This window comes from Haematobia irritans, chromosome 5 (assembly GCF_050003625.1).
Source record: "Haematobia irritans isolate KBUSLIRL chromosome 5, ASM5000362v1, whole genome shotgun sequence".
Classification (NCBI taxonomy): Eukaryota; Metazoa; Arthropoda; class Insecta; order Diptera; family Muscidae; genus Haematobia; species Haematobia irritans.
Window position 1 is genome coordinate 170,359,365 of NC_134401.1, and position 26,665 is coordinate 170,386,029.

Genomic DNA, 26,665 nt, shown 5'->3' on the forward strand with positions numbered 1-26,665 from the left:
TCTAAGTGGTTTCACTGCAATGTGGAACGCCGGGCTCGGCTATAAAATGGTGGTCCCTTATCATTGAGCTTAACATGGAATCGGGCAGCACTCAGCGATAAGAGAGAAGTTAACCAATGTGGTATCACAATGGACTGAATAGTCTAAGTGAGCCTGATATATCGGGCTGCCACCTAACCTAACCTAACCTAACATTCTAGGAAGAGTGTTTCTGTGGGCTCTGTCAACAAATCGGCCGAGATAAATCATAATATCCAGATCTCTTTATTGATACACTACGGGAAATGGATCAACCCCAGGCCTGTACAGGACTAGTCCTTAGTGTGTATGTACCTGTCTCAGTTCTGTCCAAAACGTGTGCTACCGGTCAGAAATGTCACAGTAACGCTGGTGACATTTTTGAATATTTTAAACTTCTCTAAGTGTTGAGACACTCCGTACGGTTGCAACTCGACCCAAAAATAATCTACCAAAATTTGAAAAAAATTTTGTCAATAAAATACCAAACAAAAAAAAAATGTTACAAAACTTTATTTATTTATTTTGTCAAAATTTTATTTCTATAGAAAATTTTGCACAAATTTTTTTTCTATAGAAAATTGTTTCAAAAATTAATTTCTATAGAAAATTTTGACAAATGTTTATTTCAATAGAAAATTTAGTCAACATTTTATTTCTATACAAAATTTAGTCAAAATTTTATTTCTATAGAAAATTTTGTCAAATTTATTTTTATAGAAAATGTCGTCAAAATTTTATTTCTACAGAAAATTTTGTCAAAATTTTATTTCTTCAGAAAATTCTGTCAAAAATTTTTTTTTATATACAATTTTGTCAATATTTTATTTCTATAGAAAATTATGTAAAAATTTTATTTCCATAGAAAATTTTGTCAAAATTTTATTTTTATAAAAAATTTTGTCTAATTTTTATTTCTACAGTAAAATTTGTCAAAATTTTATTTCTACAGCAAAATTTCTATAGAAAATTTTTTCAAAAATTTAATTCCATAGAAAATATTGTCAACATTTTATTTTTTTTTTATTATTTATTTAGAAAATTTATTCAAAATTTTATTTCTATAGAAAATTTTGCCAACATTTTATTTCCATAAAATTTTTTGTCATAATTTTATTTTCATAGAAAATTTTGTCAAAATTTTACTTCTATAGAAAATTGTTTAAAAATTTTTTCTATAGAAAATTTTGTCAAATTATTTCTATAGAAAATTTTGTCAAAATTTTATTTCTATAGAAAATATTGTCAAAATTTTATTTCCATAGAAAATATTGTCATAATTTTATTTCTATAGAATATTTTGTCAAAATTTCCTTAGAAAATTTTCTCAAAATTTAATTATTATAGAAATTTTTGTCAAAATTTTATTTCTACAGGAAAATTTGTCAAAATTTTATTTCTACAGAAAATTCTGTCAAAATTTTAGTTCTATAGAAAATTGTATCAAAATTTTATTTCATTGGAAATTTTGTCAAAATTGTATTTCTATAGAAAATTTTGTCAAAATTTTATTTCTATTTTATTGATTTCCATAGAAAATATTGTCAACATTTTATTTCTACAGAAAATGTTGTCAAAATTTTATTTCTATAGAAAATTTAGTCAAAATTTTATTTCCATAGAAAATTTTGTCAAAATTTTATTTCTATAGAAAATTTTGTCAAAATTATATTTCTATAGAAAATTTTGTCACAATTGTATTTCTATAGAAAATTTTGTCAACATTTTATTTCCATAGAACATTTTGTCAACATTTTATTTCTATAGAAAATTTTGTCAACATTTTATTTCTATAGAAAATTTTGTCAACATTTTATTTCTATAGAAAATTTTGTACAAATTTTAATTTAATAGAAAAAATTGTCAACATTTTATTTTATTTATAGAAAATTTTATCAAAATTTTATTTCATTGGAAATTTTGTCAAAATTGTATTTCTATAGAAAATTTTTTCAAAATTTTATTTCCGTAAAAAATATTGTCAAAATTTTATTCATATAGAAAATTTTGTCAAAATTTTATTTCCATAGAAAATATTGTCAAAATTTTATTCATATAGAAAATTTCGTCCAAACTTTATTTCTATATAAAATTTTTTCAAAATTTTATTTCCATAGAAAATATTGTCAAAATTTTATTTCCGTAGAAAATTGTGTTAAAATTTTATTGCCATAGAAAATTTTCTCAAAAAATTTTTTTTCTATAGAAAATTTTGTCAACATTTTATTTCTATAGAATTTTTTTTTTAAATTTTATTTCTATAAAAAAATTTGTTAAAATTTTATTTTATAGAAATTTTTTTTTAAATTTTATTTCTATAAAAAAATTTGTTAAAATTTTATTTTATAGAAAATTTTCTAAAAAATTTTATTTCTATAGAAAATTTTCTCAAAATTTTAATTGTATAGAAAATTTTGTCAAAAGAAATACTAATAAACCGTTAATAAACGTACTAGAGGCTTTTTAACTTTACAACCAAATTACCATGAAAATGTCATTAAATGTTCAATAGGTCTTTAGCCTTTATTGCATTTATATTTATGAAAATTTTATGACCAGCTACTGTCATAAACGAGGTAATTTAAGTCAGGGACCTCATTTAGTAAAAGTGTCAAATAAGGAAAAAGTGAACGGATTTTGTATCAAATTTAAACCGTCACACATCCATAAACTTAGATTCAGGTTAGCCTCAAACTTAAATGCTAATTATGAACGACTGATTACATTAAACCACACAGAATATTGAGCCCTATTCGAAAGATGCTAACGAAAATATCCTGATGGCTGGCAATAAAGATGAGCCAAGGGGAAATGTCAAGTACCTTAACTAATGAGTTAACCATCATAAATCTCAATACTTTAGAATTTTTGGAATTAATGAGCAATTTTTGTTTTGTTTTATTCTGTGAAAAGGATCTTTTCTTGAAAATCTCAAATTTCTTTTGGGTTGTGCATTTATTTTGCTCTTTACTTTCCTCTTTGCTTTGCCTCGGTTTTGCTGCACCTCTTTGGGTATTATCTTTTGATAAGACAACCAAAAAAACAAAAAACGGCCAACAACAACACAATACCAGTAGAAGGAGATCACAATCCCAAAAGACCTCACCTGTCTGGAGCAGCTATAACATGGGTTCATCCCAAAAGAAAACCAAAATCTTGGCTCAGACATTATTTACAGGTCGTCAAACACTAGCCCGGCTGCTATGCTTATTCACTTACAGGCTGGCAGGTAACAAATTGTTACTGCTCGCAAGAAGAGCAGCAACAACAACAACAATGCTTTAAGGCTTTTAGTTAAAATCTGACAATCTTTGGAATTCCCAAGAAAAGGCAAGCAAAGAAAGTGCATGGCTCACATGAATCCTAGCTCTAGCTGAGTTCTAATGGTATTTTTTTTGTAGATCAAAGATATCAACAAAAGAAATTCATAAATCCTTTGACGCATCTGTTGCCATAAGGACATTGATATTTTAAAATAAGAAGAAGAAGAAGAACAACAACAACAAGGAATAATAGATAAATGAACATCAACAGCGTAACGAAAGATCCAACACCTCATTCCGTTGAGAAAAGAAAAGAAAGAATAGAGACGAGGAGGACAGACGGACATATTACCTTAGACAAAAGTCAGTCCTTAAAAAATTGTTCATATATGTCAAAGCCATGGTCCTTATCCTTAGTCTCACATCATATCCTGCTGGGCATGGCGTGAAACTCAAGTGGTTGCTGAGCATTTAAGCCGACCTGGAGATTTTAAAACAGAGTAGGTACTTTAGCCCCCTTCCCCTGCATCTACAAGTACTCGTGTAATTGATTTTTATTGTAGTCCCTGGATTTTATGCTTTCGAGTATCTAACATAGTTCACCTCACCTCACCGCCTTTGTTCTCAAATCTCAAAACCACTTGAAATTCATAAAAGAATTTTTGAAAACTATTGTAACGCCTTCGAGAAAAAACGCCAATACAATGATATCGTATGAGTTTGAATAGTGATAGAGCTCGTTGAAATTGATCACTGGCTATTATAACGCAACAGGCCTGAAACGAGCATTAAATAAAGGCCGAAATAAAAGAAGCCAGCCAGCCAGCCCATCTAGCCTGCCATGTATGCATGTTGGCCAAAGTAATCGATAGCCTATTGTTTAAGTGGCTTTGTAGTATTTTTTGTAGAGCCTAAATGGCCCAGTCCTAGATGAGGAATATGAAATATTTGGCAAAATATTTTTTAATTATTTATCATTGTTTGCCTTAGAAGGGAAAAAATACAACAAAATTAAAAAAAAAAACATGAAATTTGTGGACAGCTGACTTAAAAGACGTGCTGTAAGATTGCAAATAGGCATGGGAAAATTTTGGAACAAAAATAGGGCAAGAGATCAGATTCAGTTTAGAAAAATATTTCATATTCATGGCAACTTATTTTAATAGTGGTAAGCAATTACACGCAAAAAAATGCTTTCATCCGAACAAATATTAGACCATCAAAGTTTTCCTTTATACCAATAAGGTTGTCTTATTAAAGCAAATAAAAATATGTTTGCAGCATTTTTGCCCACTTTGTCCCTAACGAACTTAGTTCAGCCTAAAAAACAACTTTAACAACAACAAAAATCCTCGTTGGTCCAGTTCAGAAATCTTTTCGCCAAGGCATGTCCTGTGGGAAATGTACTTGTCTGCAGGATTACCAATAGCTAAATTATAAGCTTGGACAAACGTAGCTCATATAAAGTAGTTTGTGAGAAATAAACCACAAATGTATATGTTTTGTGGTACTCATGAAAATCACATGTATGTCAATCGAAGACGTCCGGCAATGGTAAGTCATTATTCCCAAGCGTAAGGTATTGCTTCGGGTATGGTATAAGTGCTCTTGGTAAAAAGATTTCCCATCTCAACTACTTATCCAGTTTTTGGCGGGATAGAATGAAGACAAAAATTTGTAATTAAATCCAGCATTAGTATTTAAAAGTCCAAACTCGGTTTTTTGACAAAAAGCGAATCGAAATGGACTATTTGTAATCTCCATTATCGGTCTTTAAAGACGCTATTAATATAGACTCCCTAGAAATTATATGACAAACAACACCTCATTTTTATGTTTTGGTGTGTAACATTACTTTAATTTTGGGACCCGTTTGCATTATGAAAAACACCTCAATATTTCAAATGAAAATGAACTTCAATTTCCATTTTGGGGTTGTGCTCATGGTTGCCATTCGAGCCAAATATAATCTACCAAAATTGTGAGAAATTTTTATTAAAAAATTCTTATTTTGCAAAATTGTATATAGAAAACTTTTTCAAAATGTTATTCTTACAGAAAATTTTGTCCAAATTTTATTTCTACAGAACATTTTGTTAAAATTTTATTTCTATAGAAATTTTTGTCGACATTTTTTTCTTAGAATTTTTTTCACAATTTCACAATTTTTCAAAATTTTGTCAAAGTGCTATTTTTATAGAAAATTTTCTCAACATTTTATTTTTATAGCAAAATTTTGTCTAGATTTCTATAAAAAATTTTGTCAACATTTTACTCCTATAGAAAATTTTGTCTAAATTTTATTTCTATAGAAAAATTTTGTCAAAATGTTATTTTTATAGAAAATTTTGTCAAAATTTTATTTATATAGAAAAATTTCTCAAAATTTTATTTCTATAGAAAGTTTTTTCAAAATTTTATTTCTATAGAAAATTTTTGCAAAATTTTATTTCATTAGAAAATTTTGTTAAAAATTTTATTCCTATAGAAAATTTTGTTAAAATTTTATTTCTATAGAAATTTTTGTCGACTTTTTTTTCTTAGATTTTTTTTTCACAATTTTATACCTATACAAAATTTTGTCAAAGTGCTAATTTTATAGAAAATTTTTGCAAAATCTTATTTCTATAGAAAAATTTGTCTAGATTTCTATAAAAAATTTTGTCAAAATTTTACTCCTATAGAAAATTTTGTCTACATTTTATTTCTATAGCAAAATTTTGTCAAAATGTTATTTTTATAGAAAATGTTGTCAAAATTTTATTTATATAGAAAAATTTCTCAAAATGTTATTTCTATAGAAAATTTTTGCAAAATCTTATTTCTATAGAAAAATTTGTCTAGATTTCTATAAAAAATATTGTCAAAATTATATTTCTATAGAAAATTTTCTCAAAATTTTATTTCTATAGAAAATTTTTGCAAAATTTTATTTCAATAGAAAATTTGGTTAAAATTTTATTCCTATAGAAAATTTTGTAAAAATGTTATTTCTGCACCCAGAGAAGGAATATGATCACCTCAAACATGTTTCAAAAGCAAAATGTTATTTTTGGACAGAGTTCAATGTGGTCTTACGCGATTACAAAGCGATATAAGTGGACGGAGTTTAAGATTTTATCAGAAGACAGAAATCTAAACAGATCTAAAATTCGCGCGATTTTAAAACGATATAAGTGGGGCTTAAGAGGTTATCCTATGAGTAGAGTTCAAAGTGAGCTAACTCTAACCAAAAGTTAGGGTTCATTTTCTCACAGTTGTTTGTTGGGGTTATTTTCATAGGGCTCATATTCATAATAAAAATTTGCCCTACTTATGGGTTCTTGTTTTTTTTTTTTTGTTTTGCGGATCATTTTCTTGGGGCCCATCTTCAAACCGCCGACTTTAAATGTGTAATACAGGCGGTGGCCTCCTCATTCAAATAGGGTTCCAATCGAACACTGACTGAATATTTAGGACCTCACGAAATAAATTCCCAATTGTAGAATAATAATTTAGCGAAGCTGAGTAAAATTATAAATAAATTAGCGCTAGAGCCCCCCAAATAAAATCTTGTGTCCGTTTCTAATTCAAATGCTCCAGTTGGACCCTTTTGTATGCCATGTAATAAAGAGAAACAAAGTTGTATTTTTTTTTTAATTTGACGAAAAAGTTCGCATAAAAATTCCCCCCCAAATCCCCAACACAAAAAATTTGTCCCATCCACGAAAAAAATCCCCAATTTGGAAAAATATCTACAATACTGGCAACACTGCTAATATGTACGAGTATCACACCTTGTGAATCCCCTTAGTCTTGTATATCGTATGTCGGAATTTCAAAGATTCATGTCATGTCATGTTAATGGAGAAAAAATTAAAGCAAATATTATGAACGTTCTAATAAATAAAATTTCTTTATATTAAAGAAAATTCTTTTTAATATTGAGTGCCCAACTTTAGGCTTTTCTCGTATTAAGTCAATATTTTCCAGTATTAAATTTCATAAGAAATGTTATTATGATTTTCCGTTATATTTTTTTTCTAAAGGTTTTACAAACCCTAATTTTAATATCCAATTCTCCTTAGCCATAAAAGCAAAATTTTTCCCTTTAAAGAATGCATTTTAGCACCTTTGACATATGTTTTCTTCTTTTGCCATGGGAACCGGATATATGTAAGAGAAATTTTCATTAAGATTATTACTTAGCACGATCTGTGTTAACTTAACCAATTAACCGTTTTAGGTAAACGGAAAGGGAAGTAGTAAATTTGTCTCCTACCATAAGCTTTGGATGCTTTATTTATATTTTTGTTATAGCAAATCACCATTATATTCATAAACACGTGCTGACATTTAACAAAACAAAATAGGGCTTAATAAAACAAAAACTGAGTCCCTTAATTGGCTTAGTTAGGGCCACCGCTTGCCACCAAAACGGCGGTATGATATTCTTTGAGCATCATTTCTTTCAGGGGATGGGGGAGCCCTTCAATGACCTTAACGAGTACAGAGCTTGTGCGAGTTTGACTTGATTGCGGTTGAAGTTATGGAAAACCAGTTAAACCAAATCAAGCAACGACCCAATGCCTTTGGTAGTTTGTCAAATGGGGGAAAAAAGATGACAAATCATCGAGGGATCGAGAGAGATCTCTCTGAAATCGGCTTAGCAATTAAAACTAATTGTGACAAATTTTTTTATTTGTAGCTCGAGGTTTATGTCTTGTTTTTGGAAACCACATAAACGAGATCGCTGACATTTTATCTTATTTCCTCCCTCTCTGGGCCTAAATGGCTCCACAACATTTGGTAGTTGTTTTGACAAATTTTTGTGCCGAAATTTTGTCTTCTATGGATGTGTGTGTGTGTGAGATTTTTACTCAGATCCTATGTTGGAGTTGTCAGTTGTTTGGTTCACTGGTTACTGTGATGGGGGGACCTCCACTTCCCCACCATCATTCGGGCTAAATAAACAACATTCTGTTCTCAGTATTTTTTCACTTTTCTGTTTGCTGCTCATATTTGTCTAAAGCCAACGAACCATCGAACCAACTGACTGACTGGCTGGTGGTCTCAATTGCTTAAACTGGGAGGTGTGTGTTGTTTTTGTCGTTTTTGTTTTTTGCGTAGTACGATGATGAGGGTCTGTGAAGTGAAGTGGAGAATTTTGAGTGGTGTTAAAATAAAAGCTTGCTCGTTTTTCTCGTACGCACGCATGCGCGTGAGTACTATATGGCTCAACAAGTAAGCATATAACGCATTGCGGCATTCCCCATTCCTCTGTGAGTTTCAAATCGTACAGCCGGTTTTTTTTTCTCCTCATGTCTGTATGTTAACAACGATTTGTTGATTTTTGGCATAGGCCTTTTGTTGTTGGTGTTGTTGTTAATGTATGGGCTATTGCCAGAGATGTATTGACAAAGAAAAAAAGAGTACAACAACTAAACTAACAAACATCGTCGTCGTCATCGTACTTAAGACATTCATTTCGAAAATGTTAATAAACCTTATATTCATATATTGTTTTGTTGCTTAAAGAGAGACAGTGGAACAATGGAAATTGGTGATTAAAAAGTAATGAAAAATTAATACCAATTTGCCCAATATCGTTGCAAAAATCGAAAGTCGCATTCGAAAAATCGAATTTTTCCAAAGATTCAAAATAACATTCAAAATCATTCATTTGCCGATATTTAAAAGAGATCACAGACTTGTAGTCTATGAATCATAACTTTGGTTTCCTAAAAAATCCTATTATTGTATATCAGATGCTTCAAAGTCGAGACTATACGGCGGAGTCTAAAAAAAACATCAAAAAACCCTGATAACATTTTTGGTGATTGTAACAGAGATTAAAAAATCAAAATTTTTGACTGAATTTTGAACTAAGCACTTTTAGTTTTGAGCCACTCTTTGATCAATGTATGCCATTTTTATAGCGTAAAAGTTTATATACATTTTAGCTCTATTAAAATTCAGAATACTGTGGTAAATTTATTACCTTTTTGTCATTTTTTATTACACAGAAAATAATATTATAATTTTTGAGCTAACAATAAATTGTTGTTACAGAAAATTTTTAAGTTCAAAAAAATTTTTGTTGATATAACAAAATGTTTGTTGATATAACAAGATTGGTTGCTAAAATGACTAACATGGTAATTGTATTTACAAATTACGTTGTTAGCTCAAATTTAAACATAGTTTTAATTGTATTGACAATCAAATTAATTGATATTTTTTGTGGGTATATCATTTATTTATATTATATTTCAATACCTCAATTCTGATGTTTTTTGTCGAGTCACTTTTTTTAATTATTTATGAATTTATATTTTTGAAAATATTTTCTTTTCTAAATCACTTCTTGAAGTTGACATACTGGGGAAGTTCCAACTTTGTCAACTGTAGACATTTTTCATAGAAATAGTTGCATACATTCAGGCTGGAAAGCTTTATAATATGAAAATGAAAAAAAAAAAAAATAAATGTTGACAAAATTTTCTAAAAAATAAAGACTTGACTAAATTTTCTAAAAAATAAAGATTTGACAAAAATTTCTATAAAAAGTAAAATTTTGGCAAATTTTTTTATAAACAAATCAAAATTTGACAAAATTTTCTATAGAAAAAAGCATTGACAAAATTTTCTAAAAAACTAAACTTTTGACAATATTTTTATAAAAAATAAAATTTTGGCAAATTGTTTTATAAAAAAAATAAAAATTTGACAAAAATTTCTTTAGAAAAAAACTTTGATAAAATTTTCGATAAAAAAATTGACAAAAATTTTTATAAATACTAAAATTTTGTCTGGAATAAAATTTTCACAAAACTTTCTATAGGAAAAAAATTTTGAGAAAATTTTCTATCGATATAAAATATTGAAAAAATTTTCTATAAAAAAATTGGTAAATTTCTTTATAAAATATAAAATTTAGAAAAATGTTTCTATAGAAATGAACTTTTGAGAAAATTTTCTAAAGAAATAAAATTTTGAGAAATTTTTCTATAGGAAAAAATTATGATAAAATTTTCTATAAAAAAATTTTGGTAATTTTTTTTAAATATAAAATTAGTCAAAAATTTCTATAGGAATAAAATTTGTAGAAAATTTTCTATAAAAAATTGACAAAAATTTGTATAAATACTAAAATTTTGACAATATTTTTATAAAAAAATATTTTTTGACAATATTTTCTATCAAAAATTAAATTTTCGTAAAATTTGACAAAATTTTTCTATAAAAAATACATTTTGATAAAATTGTGTATAAAAAGTAAATTTTGAAAAAAATTTCTGTAGGAATAAAATTTTCAAAAAACTTTTGAGAAAATTTTCTATCGATATAAAATATTAAAAAAAAAAATTCTATAAAAAAAATTGGTAAAATTTTTTATAAAATATAAAATTTAGACAAATGTTTCTATAGAAATAAACTTTTGAGAAAATTTTCTAAGAAATAAAATTTTGAGAAATTTTTCCAAAAAAAAATTTTTGGTAATTTTTTTTTAAATATAAAATTTTGGTAATTTTTTTTTTAAATATAAAATTTAGTAAAAAATATCTATAGAAATAAAATTCGGAGAAAATTTTCTATAAAAAATAAATTTTGACAAAATTTTCTATAAAAAATAACATTTGACAAAATTTTCTGTAGGAATAAAATTTTCACTTTCTATAGTAAAAAAATTTTGAGAAAATTTTCTATCGAAAAAAAATTTTGACAAAATTTTCCATAAAAAATATTGGAAAATTTTTTTATAAAATATAAAATTTAGACAAAAATGTCTATAGAAATAAACTTTTGAGAAAATTTTCTATAGAAATAAACTTTTGAGAAATTTTTCTATAGAAATAAAATGTTGACAAAATTTTCTATCGAAATATAATTTTGAAAAAATTTCTATAGAAATAAAATTTTGAGAAATGAGAAATGAAGTTTTGACAAAATTTTCTATAAAAAATTTTGATAAAATTTTTTATAAAATATAGAATTTTGACAAAAATGTCTATAAAAATAAACTTATGAGAAATTTTTCTATAGAAATAAAATTTTGACAAAACTTTCTATAGAAATAAAATTTGGATAAAATTTTCTATATCAATAAAATCTTGCAAAGTAAGATTTTTTTGTTTGATAGTTGTGACACTATGGAAATTCGAATAATGAAACATGTATAGCCAGGCTCATGTACATATTTTTACAATTCGGGCATAAAACCAACTGGAATTGATATCAGGCTAATGTTGTCCCCAAAAATAGAAACATTTTCTCTTTGAGTGCAGTCTTATGTATATAACCCCATAGTTTGAAGACGACTTGCTTTCATTACATTATGATATTCCCTTAAAAAACTTAATATGCTTTTTAGTTTTAAAAATATTCCCCTAATCTTATTACCTATGAGCCACTGTAACATTTAACAACCATTGTTTTGGTACATAGCAATAACCAATGTACCTCCTGAACATATACGGTATCCATGCTATCGCCACGGTTCAGAACGTAGACGAAAGTATGGTTGGCTTGAAGGAGTTATGAAGAAGTGGGGCGGGGGTAGCCACATTTGAAGTGTGACTTTATGATGGTTTTGTAAACAAAACAAAACAAAATAACAAAAAAAAAGTCTAAACAAACTGAAATGAAAAGACTCTTTAAGAGTTCAGCTCTCTGCATTGATGAACTGATGATGACGATCTTATTGCTGTGGTGGTGGCTATTCCCTGAAATGACTTTCATTTCTGTCTACATGTTGAGGAATTTTTAGTTTTCTTTTGTTATCGAAACTTTTTGGTTTCTTTTTTTTAACTTCAAAATTGCTTAACGATAAAAATTTTGTGTATAATTTCACACATTTTAACAATAATTGTCGAAAAATTTTGGCATCGCAGAGAGCGAGAACACTTCAAAAATTCTTCTTATCCCCGATGTGGAATATAGGTCGCCTTTTAAAAAGTCACTGACCACCACAATCATTGCTATGGATATTCTGAAAATTGGTTGCATGCTGTAATGAGCCATGTAATATCATAAAAACCTCTTACCAAGATTCCAAGTTTTTTTGTGGCCCGTCTGGATTGCTGTTAATTTTTAATTTGTGCTAGGATGGAAGCTTTCGTGAGTTGTGCTTGAGTTGTGAAGTGGTATCGCCGTATATCACACAAGGCAACGGCGCACGCGCACAGCTGTGTCCATTTAGCTCTTTTTTGTAAATTATTTATAAACAGCAACTACAACAACAACTACTACTACTACAAAAGCAACGGCAACGGGCATTATAACAAAAAAAACAAAAATACAAAACAGCAAGCAATTCCTGTTAAACATATTCATGTTTGGCAGTTTCGCTAATTTTGTTGTTTCTTTGCCGGCTTGTATTACTTTTTCTTGACTTTTGTATTATTATTATTATTGTTGTTGTTGTTATATTATTTCTCAGTACTTTGCTGTTGTTTTGGTTTTTTTGTTTTCTTTCTTCTGGGCTGCATAATGCCGCTAATGTGATGGCTGGTGGCATTAAGAAAGACTTCGTCATTTTTTATTGTTATTGATTGCCATAAGTCAGAAATACTGCCAGACGGACTGATGACGTCGACTGGACTTCATTCCATTTTTTTTTTGGAAGTAATCAAAACCACCAAAGCCGAATGTTCGAGTGTATCGAATTTATAACAATTAAATTTCTATATTGGTTTTGTATGTATATATTTACATGTAATTTTTTGGAAATTCTTATTTGCATGAAAAGTTTTTTGGATTTAATGAGTTACGTTTTTATTTTAACTGTATTGAAATTTAAAATAAAAAGAAGTAATTATCATTTTTTGAGGGCTTAGTTATATTATAACCGAGAAATCCATCTTTTTTGTGAGGGAATTATTTCGAATTTTCAGTCATCTTTGTTGATGAAAATTTTTTGGTGGTCGGGATTTCTTGATATTAATTAATTAATTATTAACACCAATATTTTATTATAATAATTTACATCGTTTTTGCGAATCAAATTTAATCCATTTTTTTATTTTTTATTTCAGGTAAGCATGAAGTGGAACAAAGAAGAAACAAATACAGGTAACAAATGTCTAGACTAGGTCCCCAAAAATATTTTACCATTGTCTTTTAAAAAATTTTTGTCAAAATTTTATTTATATAGAAAATTTTGTCAACATTTTTTTTAAATAGAAAATTGTTTCAAACTTTTATTTCTGTAGAAAATTTTGTAAATATTTTGTCAAATTTTTTTTTTCTATAGAAAATGTTGTCAGAATTTTGTTTCTATAGAAAATTTTTTCAAACTTTTATTTCTGTAGAAAATGTTGTAAATATTTTATTTTTATAGAAATTTTTGTCAAAATTTTATTTCTATAGAAAATTTTGTCAAAAATTTATTTCTATGGAACATTTTATTTCCAAAATATTATTTCTATAGAAAACTTCGTCAAATTTTGTCAATTTTTTTCTAAATGTAAACTTTTTTCAAAGTGAAAATTTGTATGTTCAAATATTCCGAATCTAAAATAGCAAAATTTTCGTTTGGCGATATTTTTGACCCTAAAACATACATATTTAAATTTTGAAAACATGATTAGGAATTCAAATACCAATTTAATTTAAGTCCAATAGTATTTCAATTTTTTTCTTTATAAGAAAACTAAATTCTTGCGAATTTAGTTTTATTCACATTATTTTATAATATTAATATGCATATTCCAACAGTGAAATCTTTCACACGGACGAACAAGACTGTTGTTCATATTTGTACATATATTTTCCACAGAAATAAAATTTGGACAATATTTTCTATAGAAATAAAATTTTGAGAAAATTTTCTATAGAAAAACAGTTTTGACAAAATTTTCTATAGAAATTAAATTTGGATAAAATTTTCTATAGAAATAAAATTTGGACAAAAATTTTTATAGAAATACAATTTTGAGAAAATTTTCTATAGAAATAAAATTTTGTTAAAATTTTCTATAGAAATAAATTTTTGACAAAATTTTCTATAAAAAAAAAAATTGAGAAAAATTTTCTATAGGTCTAAAAATTATATGTTTGGAACTCAAATTTTTAACACATTTTTTTAAAGTGAAAAACACATAATGTTTGGGACATCTCACTTAAATATAATGTGTTTGGATGCAAACATATACTAATTAAGAAATTTCTTACAAACATATGTATAGAGAATAATTATAACGATGGCGACGGAGATACATAACGAAAGAAATCAACATAAGCCAGTGAGAGAATCATGATGCTCCATTTTTGTATTCGGCTGAACGAGGTACCTCAAAAATTTGAAATCGTTCTGTCTAAACATTATTGAATTTACACATTCAGATGTTGTGTAAAATAGCGAAGAGAATTAACATTTTTCTAAAGATTTAATTAACAAATAAAGATAGGAATTAACTATTTGGGCTTAAAAAAGGTATGCTTAGGCTGAAACATAATATGTTTGCACACAACACAAACAATTTGTTGTTTAAAAAAATGTACATATATGTTTGAAGTAGAATATGTTTGGGAGTATATGTTACAGAGGCAATTTTATGTTTGAGGGAGCAAGAGTGGATATCTACGGTCGCCTGAATTTTGTCCACACTTGAAATTATAATGCAAACGTCTCACGAAAATTGTCCACTTTTGAAAGATTTTTCTACACCGGAAAAATATTGGTCTTGCAATACAAATGCCTGTTTTTCTGTAGAGGCTATTCAGCGTCTATATACATGTTAGGCGGACATGCAATATCTGTAGTGTGCAATATTTGTTTCATTTTCAAAAACTGCCCCTACGTTTTTAGTGTATTTCTGATATAGTGAGTCAAAAAGTTTGTTAATACAAATTGATTGTCAGCATCTTGCCCTTTCTTACCTTGTCCAAAAAAAAAGTGATCTCAAATTGCCAATTTGATATTAATTATAGATAACCTCCCTTCGATTTCCCTGAAACTTCATTATCGGCGCTTTTTTTAAGATTGTAGTCTTTAGCCAGAATCTTAAATGGTCTAAAGGTACAATACAACACCAACAACAAAACCAAGTCAAGAAAACTCCAACAAATGTAATAACAAAAACAACAACAACCGTACAATCTTAAAACCCACGTTTTATTCGTTTTTTTACGTAGTTAGTAAATTTATCTAAGAAAAAAAGATAAAATACAAAAACAATACAATACCACAGGTGAGCAATACAGAGAAAAGAGAATAAATAAGCGAGAATATCTAAGATCTAAGGAGAGAGCCCAGAAGTTGTTTGTAGCAAATTTTTAGATTGTCTCAAACCTGTTTCACTAAAGAAAATCCCAAACACAAATAACGAAAACAATATGCTGAGATTGTTCAACTGCCAGATTAATGATGGTGGGGGACTACCTGAATACAAAATCTCTCTCTCCCTGGACCAGGCTGCTGCAGAATGAGTGAATGGTAAAAGGTTTTTTTTTGTGCCACAAGGAAAAGTGGTTATATTGTGAGGTAACTGGCTATGTGTGTGTGATAAACAATCTCCTATCTTGTTTGCAAGTCAACCCAACCATTTTAAAGAGAGTACAATACCATTCACTCTCATTTACACATACACCAGCTTATACTGCAAACACAGCACTTTGAATGCAGAGAGTATAATGGTTATCCGAGAGTCTATGTGTGTGCATGGCGTTGGTAGTTACATTTCGTATTTTCAAGATAAACTTTAGTTTCATACTCAACGTTTTAAAGCGCACTTCGTGTCGTATGAAAGAAAGAAAGACGAACGCAAAGATTTTGTTTTTAAAAATATTTTCTAAACAGTGGATTATGTTTTTTGGGAATGGTTTCGGATTTCTTTCTGGAATTTAACGAATGGTGTTTTATTTTCTAAAATTCATGGATAATGTATAACAGCAATAAATGAAATATTACGAGAGTATTACGGGAAAGAAAACCCTCTTTGTAGTTTGAATAAAGATCAAGTCAAGAAAGTCAGCAACACCAACACCATACTGGAATAAAATACCAATAACACAAAACTTGTTTGGCTAGTAGGCAAAAAAAAAAAACGGCAATAAAACTGCCAACTGCCAGTGAAGTGAAATATAAGAAAAAACAAAAATACAAAAACAAAAAGAAATACACAGCACATATGAAAGATCGCAAAAAATATAAGCAAACATATATAGTGGTAGATGGCTTAAAAAGAAATCCAAAAAAGTAAAATTAAGCAAAAATAAAAAATAAATACACATAAATAATAACAAAGTGCAGTGGTTAAAGCAAAGCATTTATTTATGAAAACCAAATCTCACAAAAAATGTGTTCAAAACAAAATCACAAATGACGTAAGATTTTTTTCTTACCAAAATCTAAGAAATAATTAAGAAAAACACAAAACCGCATACTAAAAAAACAAAGTGAAAACTTACCAAACCACCTCAAAAACCCACCCATTAATCAAAACAAAAAAAAAAATCAGCAAAAACAACTCACCAACTCTATTCTATTTCAAATACATCGCGATCGATTGAACCCATTTCAACCCAACCCAAATTCAATTGAGTATCCACAAAATCCCCAATATCTTCTATATTTGGAGATCACAAACTATAATGACGTTGGCGTTTTTCATTAAAACCAAGCTAAGAAGCTGAATGTGTGTGTGTGTTTTCCGGCCCCTTTTCCATTCAATTGACAATGAAAGGATACAATTGGTTTGGAGCCTCACTACTCCTACTCGTCATACTCACGCATCAAACGCAACCTCTGTTGGCTCAACGTACACGCAATGGCCGTAATAGCCAGGACGATAATAGATCTCAGCGCAAGCGCAACAACAACAATGGCAATAGCAATCGTTCACAGTCATCACATCGCCCACGTACCTCCAGTCAGCATTTGTTATCGACATTGGCCTCCCAGCCTAGCAGCAGTATTAGCAGTAGTAATGCCCATCATCATTTAGCAGAGGATCAGCATACGGAATTTGTTAAGGGAAAAAGTAAGTTCTTCTTAAAGAAATCTAACGTAATGGATACTTTCACATATTTCAAAGGCAAAGCCAGAATGATAATAATAATAAGGTGTAACTAAGCTTATGTATACTCTTTCTCTGTGTAAAATCCAGGAGGGATATAGAAATTATGGGTCTAAGTTTGCTGTGGTATTGTATTGTTATTAGAAGAAGTAAATTAATCATTTATGTGTAAAAATTGAATTTGTATAAAAAGTGACATATTTAGGAGAAAGACTTATTTTTAATACAATTTTTCTTAATTTATAATTTATTTGTAGTATGATCTTGAATCTGGCTTGAAATTTTGGGGAAAGGTTGGAGGATAGTCCCAAGTCGGGACCGATTTCGGCAAATTTACTTTTTGCAAATTACCCAATTTTCTTGACATTTTAAGGGAAAGGTGAGGGAGTCCTGAAACTACTTAACTTCTCCAATTTGCTTGATATTTATAGAAAACATACCTTCTGTGGATAACATAGGGAACTTGATTTTCTCGATATCTGAACTTATGCGGCTTTTTGCTGGGTAAAACAAAAAAACTTAAGTTCTCTTGGGTGCTTTTAGGGAACGTAGAGGGTGGCTCTGTGGTGAAAATCTTAAAGCCTCCCTGAAATTTTCTTGAAATTTCATGTAAAATCTGAGGAAGGTCCCCAGACAAAATTTCTGCATTTAATTTTTGATATTTGCTAGGGTAGAGGGCTTCTGACGTTATCTCATTTTTTAAGTATATTTGAACAAATTAACTATTTATTGGGTCCTCGATTTCTTCATGTTACATCGGGAAGGGGAACTTTCCCCTTTCTTTCCTTCCCTTAACCGAATTCTTAAAAATTCTCTGAAATTTCAGGAAAAATCTGAGAAAGGTGCCCAGATAAAATTTCTGCAAGTAATTTTTGATATTTGCTAGAATCGAGGATTTCTGACGTTATCTGATTAAGTATATTTGAAAAAATTGCCTATTAATTGGTCCTTAATTTCTCCATTTTGGATCAAGGAGGGAAAACTACCCTTAGATCGCTGTTTTTTGAATCATCTCAAGTTTGCCGGTTTTCTTGATTTGTTTCAGTGAAGGAAAAGGATTTGTTCCTCAATAAAAAGTTGGCACTGATTTTTTTAACATTTGGACGAAGACGGAAGATTAGAGGAGTTCTGACATTATGTGATTTTTAAAATCCAATTTAAAAAACTTGGCTATTAATTGGGTCCTTAATTTCCCCATGTTACAACCAATAAAAAAAAAACTATTACCTCTAATCTTAGTGGTATATATACCACATTTTACAGATCTGGTCATATATAATTCTACTATAAGTCGTGGGACATAACCATTCTTTGGATTTCTTCAGATTCAAGTATATGTATATAAATGTTAGCACATTTACCTAAAATTCAAAGCATGCACCCTATTCCCTCTTCACTATCCCTGATAAAAAAACCCCATTGGTATTTGAATGCCATCAACATTTGCACAAATGAATGCAGGTTAATGATCACCGCAATGGGGTAGCTTATTTATGTTGGACATGCATGTTTGGGGAAATGAATTGAATTGAACCACGATACTAACTAAACTACAAAACCAATCCATCTAAATACCAACCAAACCAACTAATCAATTCTATCCAGCCAACTAGCTAGCCAGCCAATCCATTTATCCCCATACGTTCAGACAAAACTAACCTCATCTAATAGAATATCTCGCCCTCTCTATCTCACTCTTTCTCAGTCTGCTCTCCAGAGCTATAATGGTCAACAGGCAACAGGCATTTGAATTGCTTTACGTCTTTGTTGTATTTGTATGCGCCATTACACGTCGCTCATAGTTCACTCTTGTTACTACGTGATTCTAATACGAAATTTCAATTCAGCAAACAAAATACAATCAATTGAACTTTTGTTTGAGAGAATGTTATTGTCGTTGCTGTTGTTGTTGGTAGTGCTGTTGTTGTTAGTTACAGTTGTTACTCGTTTTAGAGTTCACCTTTATTGATCTGTTAGACGTAGACTCTATGTATAACGAAGAGTAAAAAAGACATAAAACTGTTAAAAGAATTTTTGCAATCGATTTTTGATAAGACTCTGTCTGTTTTAACGATTTCTACTAATTTGGGTTAGGCTTTTGATTGAGTTGTACGGGAGTTATAATGAAGTAATTAAAAAAATATTCGATGACAAATCGAAGGTATTATAGAATAATGTAAATCGACCATATAAAAACAATATGTAAAAAGTTTGTTTTAAAAAAATATTTTTTTTTTGCAATAACTGAATAACATTAAATTTCTTTGTTTATATCTTAGAGATAATAAGAAAAAAAAAATAGCATATAAGAAGGCGAGTTATCAATTTGAATGTGAGAATGAAGTGTTTTTATATATCCAAGAAGTCTATTGTCACTTTCGTTTCGAATACTTGAAACAATAGATAGTTAATTTAATTGTTCATTGCGCGAAATTTGTTATTAATTTATTTTGCTTTTTTTATAAATTTCTTTTGTTTCTAAATTTCTTTAAAATATCTGTCATATACCGTTATTAATTTATTATTTGCAAACAAGTTCTAATGACGCCATTAAAACGATTTCCTAGAAATGACAATGTAACTTTGCAAACAATAGGACACATTTGTAATTGTGCAAAAATCATTACCCCACTAATTTTACAATTCTATTGATTGAATACAATTATCGGGAACTCTGCTTGTCAAGAAAGCAAGTACGTGCTCTTTAGTAGGCAATGGTGATATTTGTGTGGTGTGTTTCAAATGAATCGAATGTGATTAAGAGCAAAGGTTCTCACTGGGTTTTTATTGATATCGAAAAATTAAGGTTAAATAGGATACAGATTAATTAAAGGAATAATCAGGAAGGCAATTGCTCAAGTTATAGCATTAGATTTTGATTTGTGGTTATAAAGCTTACAACTCAAATCTAATGGTATTTTCTCATAAAAAATGCGCACTTTTTCTTAAATTTTGCCCGGAAAATGAAATTTATAGATTCTTTTCAAAAAAAGAAAATAGACAAAAGAGCGAAAAGGCTTCGAATCCTGTGCGAATATATTGCCACGCATAGAGGCAAATTGCGGGCATTTTCAGCACCGTCGACAAACGAGAGTTTGCTCCTTTGAATTCTTTTCTGTCCGCTGAAATGATAGAATTTTTTTTAGGTTTCTGGCAACATTTTAAAAATGCGCATACTGTACAGACAAAACTCTTTTTCAGAAAAGAAAACACCATAATTTTCCCTATAAATATTAGCATTATCATATATTCATGTTTATTAATCAAAAAAAAAGTCGACAAAAAATCAAAGGTAGTATTGGTATGCTCTTTAATTTTTTTGTGGTCTTAGAAAAACATCGTTTTAAAATTTCCTAATTAATGGATAGATTGTATAATAATATTTATGAATTAACTTTAATCCCTACCCGTATATAGATTAACCAAATTGTACAATTAAGAAGCCCTCAAGTTGTATTTAAAATAGGTATGCACTTGATTAGCTAACTATGTAGGCACGTGGTTTTGTAATACATACTTAAAATTTTTTGTTTAAAGCTATTATAAAACTGAGATTATGTCGCTTTAGCTGTAAAACATGTCTTGTCAGTGATATTTCTTTGCTTTCAATGTGGGTATAAGGGAATAATAAATTGTGCTAGTGCAATACTTGAATAATATTAATAGATTTTAATTTAAAATATTATAAAAATATTTTTATAATATAAAGAACAAAGAATGTATCATATTACGATTTTTAATTATGTTCTGTTATCTATACAGAGAGTTGTAATAATAAGTTCTACAGAGTACTGTTAGCCCATACTTACAAATCTTTTATGTCACTAACATAGTTCTGTTAATATTGTGGTGTTTATCTCTCTTGTATACATTCTCAATATATTTTCATGGTGCTTCTGGTTTGTTTGTTTGTCTAAATATTGCAACAAAAAAAATTCCTTAAAAATTTGAAAATTCAATTCGCAAGAACTCTTATACTCTTACACTTAAAGTATATTGCAAAAAACCATTCCATTATTTAATTATTTCTTCCTCTTACTTCCGTTAATGTTCTTGTCATTTATTTTTGTTCTCACTTCCACAAAGAAATCTTTAGTTTCCTATTCGTTATTTCCATTATTTATTCTTAAAAAACTTTATCATTAATTATATATATTTTTAATAATTAGAAATTTATGTAAATTAGTTTTGGCTACCAAGAAAGTTAATCATAATTTAAATAATTTAGAAAGCCTGAACTATAGATATTATCATAATATGGTGAAGATAAACCTACTACCAAAAGCATCCATCATCTATCCGCATGATAGTCAACTCATTCATTCATCCATAATTGCTATGGCATTTTTGACAATCTTTCAAAATTCAGATATTACCGATGGATATCGCAATTTCAATGCTAACGTTCATGAGGACAGAAACTTCTTTTGATTTCTTTTCACGACATACGACAACGACACGTCATATTTGTTTTGTTGTTTTTAATTCAACAACGATCATCATCAATTTTAAAAGGCAACAAAAATCAAAATCCCTCAAAGTGAAAACCATTACAACCTCCCCTAAACTCATCATTCATTTTGCGTTGAGTTTCGTAAAACCACGAAATATCGAAAAAAATGAAAAACGTTTTAGAAAATATTTATAAATCATTATTAATGTTTATTCAAAATGCTTAGAAGATACATATTCGTACGATGGAGGGGCGGACAGACCAAGCTATAGATAGATAGACAGACAGACGGCCAGGTATATGTCGAACACACATAAAATAACATAGAAAAGATGAGCAAGTGATTTGTCTTCGTTTACCGGTGAGTTTTCTACCTGCTGGTCTAACACGCGGTATCTTTCTAGAGCTGTCGTCCTCTACTTTAACCGAAAAAAAAACAAACTGTAGCTAATCATCAGCATATCTCCATTCCTCTACGATTCGTGTCAGTTTTCATTTCCAAAGACGGGGGGTTTCAACTTCAACATTGCATCACTCTATCAATAGCCAAAGCCAATGCTTGATGTTGTCGTATTCATTATCAGTACTTCAAGTGAATTTATTGACTGTTCTAGATTCGTTTAGGCAGCATTCCTCTTCTTCTTCTTCTTGAGGTGTTTTGAATTTTTCTACCGAACTTCTTGTATACTTTGTCATATGTGTATATAAATTGAGGTACGAAGACTATATTTTATCTTATCTTCAGCATTTTGAGGCATTACTAGTTTTTAGTTTACTATTTGGTATTTTTCCTCTGTCCCCCTCTGTGCCCAGCTCATTTGTTTTGAGTTTTTTTCTTATCTTTGCTTGAGTTTACAACAAGTTCAGTTAGATTTTCCAAATTACAATCGTTTTGCTTTTTTTGTTTTGTTCTTATTTTCACCTTAACATACTCTAAAACTGTCCACTTTAGTTGATGGAGAACTAATAAAGCCATCGGCCTCCATCATTTGTAGCATAAATACCACTTAAGACCCCAAAAGATTAGTTTGGCATTTTGTGAAATGCGCCCAGGTAAAGCATAGTTTATTTTATTGTTATTATAAAAAAATACTGAAATACTGATATTTTACTGTTATTACCAGTTTCATATTTTGTTATCATCAATATGGCGCTTTTGTTGGACAAGGTTCTATCGTAGAAAAAACAATAGTTTTATTTATAACTAAGATATTTTAGTTGAAATTTGCTAATTAGATAAGAGGAATGAAATTAGGCGGTTAGTCTATAGTGAGAGAAAAAAAAATCTCATACTAATTGTATGTTTTATCTTAAAGTTAAAGGTCCTTATTCTGTTACGCCATACGAAAAAATTGGGAAAATATACGAAGTATCTACGCATTTACCAATATTTGAACGAAGGTTTTCACAGCGAATAAGAAAAAAATCATATTACCGTCAAAAGATCTTACGAGTCATATTTCTTTTGATATTACTATTGTGAATTAAAATATAATCTATAGAAAATATTACAAATATTCGAGGTCCGACACAGTGAGGTCTATGTTACGGTCAACGGTAGGCTAATTCAAAGAGCTGCTGGTGCCACTCTAGACCTTTATTAACTTAATTAACAAATGAATCACAATATGTTAAACATCTATCGTGAATCGAGAAAACGTCATTATATCAAAATTTAATCTGGCAGTACTAGAAAGATTTTCACTGATGTGATGTTCTATTTAACTTATACAAATATTTCATGCAGTACTATAAGTGTTAGACATTGCTCCATAAGGCATTTGGAGTATTTATATTTTTGATATTACTATTGTGAATGGCAAAATTTTCTTTAGACACCAAACAGTTCGCATTAAATGTATTTACGGTTAACACATTCCTACTCTTCAGGTATAATCAACGTTAATGTAATAATCAACATTTTTTTCTAGAGAATAAATTAAAATAGCGGAGAAAAAATTGAACATTTACCCCGAAATTCCAATTCTTTGGGAAAGCCGGTTAATGGCTAATTAGACATGCGATATAATAGAAAAAACCTCCATCCATATGTGTATGTATCCAAGCCATCGAAAATATTTAGAAAAACACGAAAAAATGCATTCTCAACAATCAATTCATCAAATGGGGAGAATGAACAAAAAAAAATGCTGCTCATGCTGCATTTACCACAAAATGAAATAAAAATCTAGCTGTGTGTTTTTTCTACAGCTCGGGTTTTAAGCTTCTCTATCGGATTTTGTGTATCTAGGAATATACCAAGAATAGCAACAACAACAACAACAACGCCAATAATAACATGTACCAAAAACATTTGTTTATTTGTCGAAAGTCTCGTAGTTCCTTCAAATTCTCCAAAGAGATGCTGTATAGCTATGGGGCATATAACATATACAAAGCAACAACAACATCAACAAAAAATACCACAATACCAGCGATGTTGACTTGTGGGCCAAATGGATGGTTGAATATATATGTGTTTGTGTGTGTAGATATGCATGCCTTCATGTATGTTTGGTGGGATGTTGTAAGCTTGGCTTAAGCTACAATCTTTCGTTATATGTAAAATAACATTGGAATGTTGTTATACCACTACCAAAGCTGAACTACAACAACAACAAACACAACAGGAGTAATCACCACAAACATTGCAACTACATAGAGGCCTCTGTAGTAGTATATCCCAAGAGAGAGAGAGAGAGCGAGAGAGAGGGAGACCATAGAAACAACAATCTCATCACAATATTATCCACTTTAATGCATTTAGAAAAGAAATCAAATGAAACTAAAAACGAATGTTGGCAAACGAGCCAACGAGCAACAACAATGCTAGCAACTAGAGAAAAAAAAAATAACACTGGCGCGTGCCTTTGTATTGGTATAGGCCAGAGCCAAGCAAAAGCCCCCAGATGGACCAGATGATACTTTGTGCTCTTGCATATGTGTGATTCTCATGTATGCATTTGTATGCTATAATATGTAAATGTAACTTGTTGTTTAAGCTCTACCGTACAGAGATGTCAGAAGGGTTTAACTTTGAAAGTTTCGATAAAGAATATATGAGGGCAAAAATACTTCTAATTTTATTAATTAGAATAAAAAAATAGGATATACAAAAATTTACTAATTTTATTTTAACACTTGAATAATACAAACGATTTTTCCAGAGAGTTATATGTATAATGAGAGCCATTGTGGCTGCAATTACTGTATGTATCAAACCATACATCAGAGGATTACATCCCACATTCATATTTTTCTCAAAGTATGTTAAACACTTGCTTATTTAGGTTGCATTTCAGTCTTGTAAACCCTACTTTATTTTATATTTATCATTTGTATAATTAAAACGCATTGCCTTGTAATCAAACGGATAAAGCGCATTATTTTGGATTATTAAAAAATTTATAAAAAATAATTATAAGAAAATATATTTGAATTCTCCCAGCAAAAACTGGGTAAGCACTAGTGATTCTTTCAGTAATACCGGTAATCAAAAAGTTACTACTTGTAGTATTACCTGGGATTTAAAAATAATAACTTACCTGTGAAGGCAAAAAGTGATTCTTTCTATTAATACCAGTAATCAAAATCATATCTCGAGTTCCGGGTTCGGCTCTACAGTATGCACCGTTAATAGCAGCGATAAGTAATGCCAAATTATATTTCAGAAAAAATTGCCAATAAAATATATCTCTGTTTTCTAAAGTTGTATAGTACATAATTTATATTACAAAATAGTATCATTGAATAGATCCATGTCGAGGAGCGTGGTATATTGGATTGGATTACAAAACAACAGGGGTGAGCTCGCAGTTTTTGGGTATCTTTATGGTAAAGATATTATTTTCGAAGAGCTGGTATGCTTGCGAAGAAGTACTTATTTTTCGACTGCTGGTATGCTTGCACGGAAGCACTTTCCTCCAATGTCATGCCCGTGTAAAAGTATTACTACTGATATATGTACAAGGAAGTTGTTACCATTTTGGCGCAGGCATACTTGTACTCATACCTGGTAATAGGAGTTTTTGCTGGGCTCTTATAATTATAAGAAAATGATTCTATATATTAAAAAAATTGTCATACAAATTTAGCCAAAGAAACAGTTTCGTCAATACAATGGAATTCTTCGATATAGTTATGAATTTTCTATTGGATAACGATGTATTTGATGATATTAATGAAAATTTTCATTGTCTTCATGAAAGTATTTCATTACGTTAAAGCAATATTGCTACAAATTCAATTTTAATTAAATTTCTTAAGTTTGTAGCCATAACAAATTTTCGAATTATCACTTGACTTTTCGATAAAAAAAATTCCAAACCCAAAGACATATTAAACCGTAGCTCGTGACTGCCATCTCTAGTAGCAGCTCCATCTCACATCATGATTTCTTCACATATCATCATCATCATTGTGTTGGTGTGAAACTTATAATTAGTGTAGGCTTCTTAATGAAAAGATCTCAACAGCAACCAAGTGGAGATAGAGAGAGAGAGCAAACTATTATTTCTTCTTTTATTTCGTTATTTATTTTCCATGTTATAATTTTGGGCGCTAAGATGGATGAGTGTTGTTTCCAATCGATCAAAATTATTCGATTTTACTTTTTAGGGTCCCACGAAAGGGGGCAGGGGGGTAGGAGATAAACAGAGATTGGAACAATCGCTTTTTTGTTTATGCTTAAGCTAAGCTTGAATTGAGGCCCCTGGCGCTAAATTATGATTATCCAGAGGTATGTGGCAAGGGTGTTATGCCAGGTTCAATGCTTTTTTTGTGGTTGATGTTCTGTGAATAAAGAAAACAAAATCTCAACAATTTGAAAGCGTTTAAATTAATTAAGAGTCCAAAAGTTGGCCACACAATGCAAAACCCGTTTTCCCTTCACGATTTCTTGTGGCCGCCACACTGAAAACCGTTAATTATAG

At 29.4% G+C, this 26,665-nt stretch overlaps 1 protein-coding gene across 2 annotated transcripts in view; it reads left to right on the forward strand.

The window, feature by feature from the left end:
* Egfr (epidermal growth factor receptor) overlaps positions 1 to 26,665 on the forward strand; it is a 159,210-nt gene that overhangs the window by 107,546 nt on the left and 24,999 nt on the right. The window contains exon 1 of one of the 2 annotated variants that reach the window (XM_075313417.1): positions 15,981 to 17,245. The exons of the other annotated variant lie outside the window; for it this stretch is intronic. Within the exon in view, the coding sequence (XP_075169532.1) occupies positions 16,942 to 17,245 (304 nt within the window). The 5' untranslated portion in view covers positions 15,981 to 16,941. Of the gene's footprint in view, positions 1 to 15,980; positions 17,246 to 26,665 lie in introns of those variants that run through there. 2 annotated transcript variants of the gene reach the window in all.